Source organism: Littorina saxatilis, linkage group LG7 (assembly GCF_037325665.1).
Source record: "Littorina saxatilis isolate snail1 linkage group LG7, US_GU_Lsax_2.0, whole genome shotgun sequence".
NCBI lineage: Eukaryota > Metazoa > Mollusca > Gastropoda > Littorinimorpha > Littorinidae > Littorina > Littorina saxatilis.
This window is the reverse complement of record NC_090251.1, coordinates 8,599,220-8,611,882: the sequence shown is the minus strand read 5'-3', so window position 1 is coordinate 8,611,882 and position 12,663 is coordinate 8,599,220. Positions and strand designations below refer to the sequence as shown.

Genomic DNA, 12,663 nt, shown 5'->3' with positions numbered 1-12,663 from the left:
TTCTCCTTCTTCTTCCCTTTCCAGCTCTATTCTTCTTCTCTCAACTAACTTTATGTACATGTATCCAATACTTTATTATTTATTTACGACTGTTTTTCCGTCTAGAATGCATGTGCCTGTAGTTGGTATGAGTGAGTGCGTCGCGTTCTCGCTGTGCGCCTGTCTGCGAGTGTATGAGTCCTTGTCGATTTGTGTTTCGTATAATGTTCACTATGTATTTTATATTTTGTAAGCGCCTAGGGCTATATTTAGATTAGGCGCACAAATGTTCATAATAATAATAATAATAATAATAATTTCTCAGGCCAAGTGTCATTTTACCACCATATCATGTACCATTAGCTTCACATCCCATTTTGGCGCAATCCCGTTTCGCCGTTAGCCCATTTCGCCCCCATCCTATTTTTGCGACATTTTACAGGCCAAGTGTCATTTTACCACCATGTCATGTACCATTAGCTCCACATCCCATTTTGGCGCAATCCCGTTTTGCCGTTAGCTCATTTCGCCCCCATCCCATTTTCGCGACATTTTACAGGCCAAGTGTCATTTTACCACCTTGTCAAAGCTCCACATCCCATTTTGGCGCAATCCCGTTTCGCCGTTATTCCATTTTGCCCCCATCCCATTTTTGCGACATTTCACAGGCCAAGTGTCATTTTACCACCGTGTCATACCACTAGCGCCACATTCCATTTTGTCGCCATACTGTTTTGCCGTCATCCCATTTCGCCGCCATCCCTATTTCGCGACATTTTGGATTGTGGCAAAAATGGGATTTGGGGTAAACGGAATGTCTTCCTAGTTGAATAACGCAGTATAGTAGTATAGTGAGGCTTGGCAAGAAGAATAAATAAAAAATGGGATGGCGGCCAAATGGGATGGTGTCAAAATGGGATGTCGTGCTATTGTTATGACACGGTAGTAAAATGACGCTTGGCTTGTGAAATGTCGCGACAATGGGATGGGGGCAAAATGGAATAAGGTGAAACGGCATGGCGGCCAAATGGATATGGTGTCAAAATGGGATGTCGCGCTATTGTTATGATATGTTTAAATAGTAAAATGACGCTTGGCTTGTGAAATGTCGCGAAAATGGGATGGGGCAAAAAATGGGAAGGCGGCAAAATGGGATTGCACCAAAATGGGATGTGGAACTAAAACCACCCCCACCACTCAGCGTAGAGGCTCTAAACAAGAAAAATTAATAATAATTAAAGGCATGCATTACTTTGTGGAATGCGATATTTTTACATTTTTACAAATCGCGGTTTTAGGTTCGACGTGATTTGTAAAATGTTTTTACATTTTTACAAATCACGGGTTTACAACTACTACCCCGCTCTTCTTGTCAATTTCACTGCCTTTGCCGTGAGCAGTGGGCTGACGATGCTACGAGTATACGGTCTTGCTGCGTTGCATTGCGTTCAGTTTCATTCTGTGAGTTCGACAGCTACTTGACTAAATGTTGTATTTTCGCCTTACGCGACTTGTTAACATCTTGTAGCACAAAATTTGTCTCATTGATTTCTCTCATTTTTGTCACACTTGTTTCAACACACTCTGAAAACATCACAGGCAAAGTATAAGCAAAATCTATTTGTTTCGTAAGTCGGTGTCCGATCTCATTAAGTTGAATAAGTGTGTATTTTGTGTATTTTGAGTAATCAGAAGTTTGAGGAATTAGCAGTGTGAAGACACAACACTTAACGTTTGGGTTATCTCGGATGTTTCTGAAGTTAGAGCTGTGAAACTTTGCACACTTGTAGGGTTTGTTGATTTCCCGAAATTAGCCAAGTTTAGTCGACCTTGGGGTCACAGCGGGGTCATGTAAGGTTAATCAAAACTTAAGGTATTACGAGTGTGTTCGGGTTGCGGTTCTTGCTCATGTTTATACTCACTGAGTTACTTGCCTTGATTGCGACGGCGTATACGCACGGTCCAGTGTGCGTTCGACAGGGGGTGCCCAATATGCACTGTTAGAACTAAGATACTTCTTGATTTCAGTAAATAGTTTCATCAGAGACTATAGAATATACTCTATAGTCTCTGGTCTCATTACATGTCAACTAGTTTGTTTTTAAATGATTTTTTAGAGATCGCCAAATGGTATTGTGTGAATAACATCATTCGGTCGATTGTACGCACGGCGCCGTGCTTCTAGTAGCTCTCAGTCCATTCCTTCTTTCCGGTGTGGAAACAGACGTGTTTCTGGCGAAAGAATCGGCGTTTTCAACTCGCCATATCTTCATATTCATTTGGACTAGAACAACGAAAGTATGACTTTCTTGTAAAAAATATCCCGAGCCTTGCGACTCTGGTAGTCATTTTGTTACGCGAAGCGGCCTTTGGCAGGTACGACAGTTTTAGTCATCCAAGTAAACGCACGTGGACGAGTTTTTCAATGGCGTTTTGAACAGGGGCGGATCAGTTGCTTTGTAAGGGGGGGGGGGCACTTTGAATCGAAAGTGAATGTGATGGGCGCGAAGCGCCCGAATTTGCTAGGGGGATCCGGGGGCATGCCCCCCCGGAAATTTGTTTTGCCCAAAGAAGCAAAATGGTGCCATCTGGTGCCATTTGAACTTAGAAATGGTCATAGAATCAGCATGGAAAAATCTTTTTTTTTTCTTCTTTTTTTTTGGGGGGGGGGGGCACGTGCCCCCTGTGCCCCCCCCCCCCCTCGTCCGCCCCTGTTGAAGTCTGTGAATGTTGTGATTACAAATCATTTCGGGGCACCCCTCAGTCTATACGTACAGACAAAAAAATTGCATGGAACGAAAGTTGAGAGGCTGGACTGTAAGTTGTTTTTTTGACTTCTACAAATTTCGCAGGTCTTTTATGCAAAACAGACTCAAAATTGCATTTTTCACGCAAGTGTAGATGACGAGACTATCGAAGGAATAGAATACACTTACCCAAAGATATAATAGACAAATACTGTCTATGACTTACCCTAGCCCATATGTTAGAATAAAGAACATGCTTTGCTCTTTTGAATGATGTATGATTTGGCACTGTACACAGGATTTTAGACCTGCCCCCGAAGTGATTTTTCCATAAACCCGTCAAAAAGCTCACTCTGTTTTGGCCGTAAAAAGCGCCCAAATGCAGTCAATTTCTAACCTGTGTCGTGTGTTCGAAGGAGTACATCTCAGCGATGCCATTGCCTTGCAACCTCAAAGAAATATATTTTAATAATCCGCTAAATGAACGATGTTTTAGTGTGAAATAAAAGCCGGAGATTTGCTTCGTTTCTTTGCTGCGACACAAAACCAAAACCAACTATAGATCTGCGGTGACATTTTGACGGTTCGTTTTCGACATTGCAGTGAAGTTGCGCGGATCTTCGACGATTCCCGTTCGGTTTAATGTGGATGGAGCTTTGATTGAATGTAACTGCTTTGAAAAGTTACAACATGAGTTCTTGGGATCGATGTTTTTTGGTAAACTTCTTCGTATCCTTGACTTTACTTTTGACTTGAATAGATCCAGATCGGCTGGGGCTGTTGATCGCCTACACAGATCTATGTGAAGTTGACTCGACACGGCAAACCGCCGAATCCGTGCCCTCTCGTCGGTCCTACCCCCAAATCCCTTACCAGCCTCAGACCCCATCTCACCGTGGCCGATCTAACCTCACTGGCGCACAATGTGTGATTATCCCTTCCTCATGTGTGTGTGTGTGTGTGTGTGTGTGTGTGTGTTGTGTGTGTGTGTGTGTGTGTGTGAGTGTGTGTGTGTGTGTGTGTGTGTGTGTGTGTGTGTGTGTGTGTGTGTGATCAAACGTTGACGAGGGCGGGCGGGGGAGGGGGAGTGTTTGGTGGGTTGGGATTGTGCCGGGGCACTAAGGACACTAATTGTTTGTAGTGCGATTCAGGCAAAACTACGGGACAGATGTTTATGTAACCTTGCAAACAAGTTTTCTGACCCCCACCCCTTCACCCGCATTCAAACACTTGGGTTAGTGCTCTTCCAACTGACCTGCTAGGCTCACAAATGATTTGTATCTTCACCTTTTTTCAGCCAAGATATGGGGTGGGGCGGGAAACATTTTTGAGTAAGAAAAAAGGAAACGCTTTTAAAAAAATTTGTTTAAAGGTATTGTGAACAGTGAACTTATCTGTAAATTCAAATGTGGTTATAATTTGTGATGACATTTTGTGTTATAACGTTTTTACCACTAAATTAAAACAGTCTGGTTTTATTCGCGTTTTCGATGTACACTCTTGATTTATAAATACTGACACTCATCTTACAAACTGTTTGATCCACCCTGGTGTGTGTGTGTGTGTGTGTGTGTGTGTGTGTGTGTGTGTGTGTGTGTGTGTGTGTGTGTGTCTGTGTGTGTATTTGTGATTAGTGGGGTGGGCGGGTGGTGGAGGGGGTGGTATTGGATCGGGGGGTGGGGGGTGGAGGGGTTGGCAGGGGGTATCGGTGCACTAAAGGCACCAAGTGTTTGGGTGTTTGTGTTTGTATTGCGATTCAGAGAAAACTACTATACAGATTTTTATGAAACTCTGCACACTTCTCCCTACCACCTGACCTACTGGGCTCCCAAATGAATGTTTTCATCAATTTTTGCCAGTCAAGATATGCGGGTGGGGGTGGTGCGGGGATAATTGTGGAGTAAGCAATAAGGAAACACTGTGTTCACATTTGTTTATGATCTGTCGAGCCAATTTTGTGTTACAGCGTTTTTGAGTGATAATTGTTGTGTACGCTCTCGCCAATCCTGGATAATTTTCGGCATGCACATTGATAAGTACCGTATTATAATACAGTGATACTCTCCATTCTTTTAACTACACAAAGTAATGTTTTATTGATCTTTTCTAAAGATAAAAATGTCAGTTACGATGACGTTACGAATTACAGTGTTTTCTGTAAGGTCATATGACTAAGTGCCAAAAGGTGCTCACAGAACAGAAGACGACTTTGTTTTACAATAAAAATGTTTCTAAAAACGTGTGTCTGCTGACAATTGGTGTGTGTGTGGATGAATGTGCGAAGAGATAGTGGACATAATTTCGTGTGTCTGACTTGAACGGTTTTGAAGTTATCTTTGTTTAAAGTCAAAAATAACGCCAAAACCGGCCATCTGAAAAAGGACATCGTGATACCTCGTGTTTTGAATATGCCACAGAAAAATAACAAGAAGCACAAATGAATTGCATTTAGTTTGATTGAATGCCTGAAACATCGCTTTACAGACGAGACCAAACGTCAAATCTAAATCTCGAGAGAATTTTTTTTTTTCGATAACCGAATTTTAAGGTGTCGCACGCAAGATGTGTCGTCATCACGGCATACATTTTTCAATCGCAGATATTTACTAAATTTCTTTTTCAAAAACTCTGGAATTGATGTCGACACGTCAAGCGATAACGGTGTATCAAACTGCTGTCTTTCAAGTAATCCAGCAAAGACTGCAGAACTTTTGAACAGCATTTTTGAAAACGATTTGAAAATTTCGTCATATCTTGCGTGCGACAAAATGTTCGGTAATTAACGGTTATTTTCTTTTAAAAACAAAATTTACATGTACAAAGATCTACTTCATTTACGGAACCACGTGACACATTCTGTGTTCAAAATTTGTGAAGAAATCACGAACCACGATTGCGCTATCAAGTGTTGAAATTATGTCGTCAACATCTTTTCAGGTCTTGCGTGCGACACCTTCTTGCGTTCAACATAAAATGTCACTACCTTATCGAGTTTAATGGGAAAACTAACTATTTGTTGTCTTAGTTTAATCTTCTTAATTAAAAGCGTAATAAAACCGAACTTCCAAGATGAATTTTAATTGAGATTAGCGAAAGAGCGGGCACGCAAGTCGACCTTAAAGTAAAAGAATGATAACACGAGCGTTTGTCGTGTTGTCTTGCGTGCAACACATTGTCCAAAAAGGAAAATGTATATTTTTCTCAGACGTTTTTTAAGTTGAAACCTTGAAACTTCACACACATTTGGGGTTTAATCGCCCCCATGCATGGTAAAAGTCTTGTTGACCCTTGTCAGATTTCAAGGTCACGGCTGGGTCACATGTGGTTCAGAAAACGGATGAAACATATTTTTTCAGAGATTTTTGAAGCTAGAACCTTCAAACTTCAAACAACGCTTTTGCTTAATGATTGTTCAACATGGAGAATTCAAGGTTGATCCTTGAGAAATGTGAAGGTCATAGCAGGGTCTCGTGTGGGTAAAAATGAGATTGTTCGGACACTGCATGTAGCATGGAACGACAAAACATAAGTCATGTCACATTAAAATTTTCAGATATCAGTACATTTACAAATGGACAACACCAGCAAACATGAACCAAGTCTGGTCGACCTTAGTCAAATGTCAAGGTCAAAGTGGCGTTATGGTTTGGGTAAAAAAAAAGGAAATTGTATTGAACTTCAATTTATATAAAACCAAAGTCTGGTTGATCTGTTTTAAGATTTAAGGTCAAATCTGTTATTTAAGGTCAAATCAAATAGAAATTTGTTGATGCTTAAATCTTTGAAACTTCCAACAGGTTTGAGGTTTGACAACTTCTGGACTTTGAAATCTGGTATGGTTGATCCTGGTAATATTAATTGGTCAAAACATCAAGATCAACAATTATAAAATAAGCACTTTCACCAATGTCAAGTGAGCAATAGCAGCAAACGTGAGTCTTATAAAGATTATCACTTTTTGTGTGACCTCAACTTGACCCCTCTGAATGCTCTCAATCATGGAAATTGACCACACTTTGATTATAACCAAACAACATCAAAACTTTGGAATGTGTGAAGTTTCAAAGGTGTTGCTTAAAAGGCGTTCGTGAAAATGACAATTGTATGTGTCTGACTTCAATGCGACCCCGCTGCGACCTTGACGTTTGATTTTATCAACCAGACTTTCATCATGTGTGAATGACTTCAAACACTATAAAACTAGTTGAAGAAATTGACAATTTTTCAAAGTTTAAGCCAGATGGCACTGCTGTGACCTTGAAATTTGACAAACATTAACCAGGCGGTCACCTTTTTTAGAAAATATCCTTAAAGGATCTTTAACCTTACTGTGACCTTGGAATTTGATGAGGTTTAATTTAACTTGCGTAGTGTGCCAAGTTTCAAGGCCCTAGCTTCAAAAACATATGAGAAAACCTCATTGAAAAATGTATGTTTGACCTCAACGTGACCCTGCTGTGACCTTGACTTTTTCAACCAGACTTTAATCGTGTGTGAACATTATACACTAGAACTGTGTGTATTTTCAAAGCTCGTGCTATAAACGCGCTGAATAAATTGAAAATATTCCACATTTGGACCAGATGTGACCCCGCTGTGACCTTGAACTTTGACAAAGATTAACCAGCAGGTCACTTTTAATGAGGTTTTATAAAAATGCTGAAAGTATGTGAAGTATGTAAAGTCTAACTGATCTAGTATTAAAACATGTAAGACGTGACAACGACAATTTTCCAGTTTGCAAAGGAAATTTAACCTCGCTGTGACCTTGAAATTCAATGTTGTTTAATGTGATGTGCACCATACCTGGAGGTCATTATACTTTGGTTGTGTGCCAAGTTTCAAAGCCCTAGCTTTAAACACGTGCGAGATAACCTTAATGCTATGACTCAGTGCCGTTTTGAATGATATAACGAACAAAATTATCGTTATTTGTAAAATCATTTGGGTAAATTTATCTTTTCTTTTCGTAATTGGGTTCCAGCATCTGTTGTCTTAACAAAAATCACAATATCAGTCGTGTTTGTCAACTTTTATTTTTTAGCCCCTTTGTCCGCTTTTCGTGCGCACCTTTTGGCACTTAGTCATATGTGTCCACCCGGTACCCCCCAAAACTGACAAAACTCTTTTAAAAAAAATGAATAAGAAAACAACGTTTTTTGTCTGTCTGCAGTTGTGGACATATAGCTTAGAGAAACATGTGCTCAAAATGTGTAATGGATTTCACGTGCGATTTTTTTTTCTTGGGTTGAGGAGAGGGGGTGGGGTGGGGGGGGGTGTATGTCCCTTGATCAGTCTCGGGCGCTCTGCGACCTCGATTTACACTCTTGAATTCTAAAAACACCCCCCTTACAAACTCACTGATCTACCCTGGTGTATATATATATATATATATATATATATATATATATATATATGTGTGTGTGTGTGTGGTGTGCGATTCATAGAAATTTACTGGACAGATCTTCATGAAACTTTGCACCCAAATGTTCCGACCCCCAACCCTTCACCCTGATTCAAACTCATGTATCACAAGTCCAGCGCTCTACCAACTGACCTACAGCGCTCCCAAATTATTTCTTTTTATCATTTTTGTCAGTCAAGATAATGGGGGTGGGGTTGGTACGGGAATAATTGTGAAGCAGACAATAAGGCAACAACTTATTTTGTTTACAGGTATTGTATATGTATACAGTGAACTTAGCTGTGTTCAAGTTTAGTTATGTTTCTGTCGAGCGAATTTTTTTTAAATACGTTTTTACTACTAAAGGAGTGATAATTTTATGTGTACGCCCTCGAGAAACCTCGATCATTTTCTGAAAATGCACGTTGATAAGTACCGTTTTATGATAAAGTTATACTCTCCATTCATTCATATACACAAACTAATGTTTCATTTATCATTTGTAGAGCTAAATATATCGGTTGGGATCATGTTAAGAATCGCAGTGTTTTTCGCAAAATCGTACTTGACAACCCCCAGTAAAAAAATTCTAAAAAGAAAGTTAATACGTCGACCACCTCTTTTCTTTGTACAGATGTGTCCATATTGCTTGGAGGAACCTGTGCACAAAATGTGTAATGTTTCTTTCACGCGAATTTTTTTTAAATACGTTTTTACTACTAAAGGAGTGATAATTTTATGTGAACGCCCTCGAGAAACCTCGGTCATTTTCTGAAAATGCACGTTGATAAGTACCGTTTTATGATAAAGTTATACTCTCCATTCATTTATATACACAAACTAATGTTTCATTTATCATTTGTAGAGCTAAATATATCGGTTGGGATCATGTTAAGAATCGCAGTGTTTTTCGCAAAATCGTACTTGACAACCCCCAGTAAAAAAATTCTAAAAAAAAAGTTAATACGTCGACCACCTTTTTTCTTTGCACAGATGTGTCCATATTGCTTAGAGGAACCTGTGCACACAATGTGTAATGTTTCTTTCACGCGATTTGAACACACAAGTAACCCCTTAACATTAAGGATTTGTGTGATTACATTTAGTCAAGTTTTGACTAAATGTTTTAACACAGAGGGGGAATCGAAACGAGGGTCGTGGTGTGTGTGTGTGTGTGTGTGTGTGTGTGTGTGTGTGTGTGTGTGTGTGTGTGTGTGTGTGTGTGTGCGTGCGTGCGTGTGTGTGTGTGTGTGTGTGTGTGTGTGTGTGTGGAGCGATTCAGACCAAACTACTGGACCGATCTTTATGACATTTTACATGAGAGTTCCTGGGAATGATATCCCCGGACGTTTTTGACTCACATGCGAAGCAAAAGTGAGTATGTACTCACCCGAGTCGTCCATCCGTCCCCCCCCCCCCCCCCCCCCCCCCCCCGTCCGTCCGGCCGGCCGTCCGGAAAACTTTAACGTTGGATATTTCTTGGACACTATTCAGTCTTATCAGTACCAAATTTGGCAAGATGGTGTATGACGACAAGGCCCCAAAAAACATACATAGCATCTTGACCTTGCTTCAAGGTCAAGGTCGCAGGGGCCATAAATGTTGTCTAAAAAACAGCTATTTTTCACATTTTTCCCATTTTCTCTGACGTTTTTGAGATTCAATACCTCACCTATATATGATATATAGGGCAAAGTAAGCCCCATCTTTTGATACCAGTTTGGTTTACCTTGCTTCAAGGTCAAGGTCACAGGAGCTCTTCAAAGTTGGATTGTATACACATTTTGAAGTGACCTTGACCCTGAACTATTTAAGATAACTGTTTCAAACTTAAAAATTATGTGGGGCACATGTTATGCTTTCATCATGAGACACATTTGGTCACATATGATCAAGGTCAAGGTCACTTTGACCCTTATGAAATGTGACCAAAATAAGGTAGTGAACCACTAAAAGTGACCATATCTCATGGTAGAAAGAGCCAATAAGCACCATTGTACTTCCTATGTCTTGAATTAACAGCTTTGTGTTGCATGACCTTGGATGACCTAAGGTCACATGTATTTTGGTAGGAAAAATGTGTAAAGCAGTTCTTAGTGTATGATGTCATTGCTAGGTTTAGCTGAAGGTCAAGGTCATGTAAAGGTCAAGGTCAAGCATGTGAGTCGTATGGGCTTTGCCCTTCTTGTTTTTCTCGTTTTTTCGATACATTAATATGTAAATCGCCGTGAGCTCTTGAGAGAAAGGGCGATTAATAAATGTCCATTATTATTATTATTATTATTATTATTATTAAATACCTTTGATGACGTCATATCCGGCTTTTTGTAAAAGTTGAGGCGGCACTGTCACACCCTTATTTTTCAACCAAATTGATTGACATTTTGGCCAAGCAATCTTCGACGAAGGCCGGACTTCGGTATTGCATATCAGCTTGGTGGCTTAAAAATTAATTAATGACGTTGGTCATTAAAAATCTGAAAATTGTAAAAAAAAAAATGTTTTATAAAACGATCCAAATTTACGTGCATCCTATTCTTCATCATTTTCTGATTCCAAAAACATATAAATATGTTATATTTGGATTAAAAACAAGCTCTGAAAATTAAAAAAAATTAAAAATTATGATCAAAATTAAATTTTCGAAATCCATTTAAAAACACTGTCATCTTATTCCTTGTCGGTTCCTGATTCCAAAAACATATAGATATGATATGTTTGGATTAAAAACACGCTCAGAAAGTTAAAACGAAGAAAGGTACAGAAAAGCGTGCTATCCTTCTCAGCGCAACTACTACCCCGCTCTTCTTGTCAATTTCACTGCCTTTGCCATGAGCGGTGGACTGACGATGCTACGAGTATACGGTCTTGCTGAAAAATGGCATTGCGTTCAGTTTCATTCTGTGAGTTCGACAGCTTGACTAAATGTTGTATTTTCGCTTTTCGCGACTTTTTTTTTTTTTTTTAAAGCTAGAGCCTCCCAATTTCACACACTTGGAGGTCTTGATGATCATCAGATACGATAGACATTTGGCTTGTTTTCCTCAAATATCAAGGTCATAGCATAAAATTGTTACCTAGCTCCGGAGAACGACCCATTTACAAAAGAAATTCTGTGACATGTCTGTTTGAATTTCTTGTGTTAACATGGAAACGTTTCTTTATGACATGATTGTTTGACTTGTGTTACAGGGCTAAGGTTATGGCTGATATATCCGCCCTAGCTTATGGCGCCACCCCAGACGGCAAAGCTATACAAGCCGACCCTGCATCACAATCAGCTGGCAACGCCAAACAAGCCGACCCTGCATCACAATTAGCCGACAACGCCAAACAAGCCGAGCCTGCATCACAACCAACCGACAACGCCAAACAAGCCGAGCCTGCATCGCAACCAACCGACAGCGCCAAACAAGCCGACCCTGCATTACAATCAGCCGACAGCGCCATAGAAGGCGAAACTCCGGTAGCGGTTGAAGAGGAGTCGGTAGACGTTCTAGATGACGAAGATGGCAGCGACGACTAAGAAACATATATTTCTCAAAACAAAAATAAGCATTAGAACTTCTGACAGAAGTAGTATTTTACTGTTTGAAAGACTTTAAAACTTTATCTTTTTTGGATTCTTTTGCCTTTTTTCTATGTGTATAAACTTTACAGCAAAAGACGCAGACAAGGGAACACTAGGTCACACGAAAGTACACAAGTTGGACAAATACAGAACACATGAAGGGGGTGGGCGGAGGGTGGTTCATGGGTTGGTTGCTTGATACAAAAAAATGTGTAAAAGAACAATAAATTGTACTAGGCGTGTTTCCCGCCATACTCGCCAAGACACCCTTCCAAAATAAGTGGGAAGTCTTTATATTTACACATATTTAGACCTAATGATTACACGAAAACATTAATATACCTGTACTAACACCAATTTTTACAATGTTATTTAACGAATTACTTACACCTACACTATACTTTTCTCAAGTACATCTTAGCTTGACATTTCTAATAAATATATACAAATGTTGGCTCTTCTTGTTCACTGTGGAAGTGTAAATGTGGTATTTGTGACCCGTTCTCACACAATGATAGATAAGTTGATTTTTAACATCCTGTGAGATGTATTATGTTAAAACAGTACAATATTCCCTCTTGCAGGGGTTATGGGTTTAAAATTATGGGTTTTGTTACAAATAAGTGTTTCCATTCTTTCTGAAATGGCTAATATTCGTTAATTTACATGACGTTTTACGTGCTAAAATTAGACCATCTGCTCACTTCAACGGAATATATCTGCTAATAGAACCGTTACATTGTCATAAAAGTTTGACATAATGCACACCTGGGTCTACACAATTAGATACACACAAATTTAAAAAAAATTGATCGTTAAAGTTTTGCATAAGTTTACAAAACGTAACCCTAACCCCATTTATAATTTTAATACACAAGATCAAAGAAGGTTGACATTATGACACTCGTTGCGTATGGAAAATACGCTTGAATCTAATGATTTTTTTGTTCGTATATATTCAG

At 39.6% G+C, this 12,663-nt stretch overlaps 1 protein-coding gene across 4 annotated transcripts in view; it reads left to right on the top strand.

Annotated features, from left to right (window-relative positions):
- LOC138970624 (uncharacterized) overlaps positions 1-12,154 on the top strand; it is a 425,184-nt gene extending 413,030 nt beyond the window's left edge. For 3 of the 4 annotated variants that reach the window (XM_070343089.1, XM_070343090.1, XM_070343088.1), the window contains one exon: positions 11,323-12,154. In XM_070343089.1, the coding sequence (XP_070199190.1) occupies positions 11,323-11,656 (334 nt within the window). In that variant the 3' untranslated portion in view covers positions 11,657-12,154. The remainder of the gene's footprint in view (positions 1-11,322) is intronic. The other variant, XM_070343091.1, reaches the window with a different exon arrangement.
- The last annotated feature ends 509 nt before the right edge of the window (positions 12,155-12,663 follow it).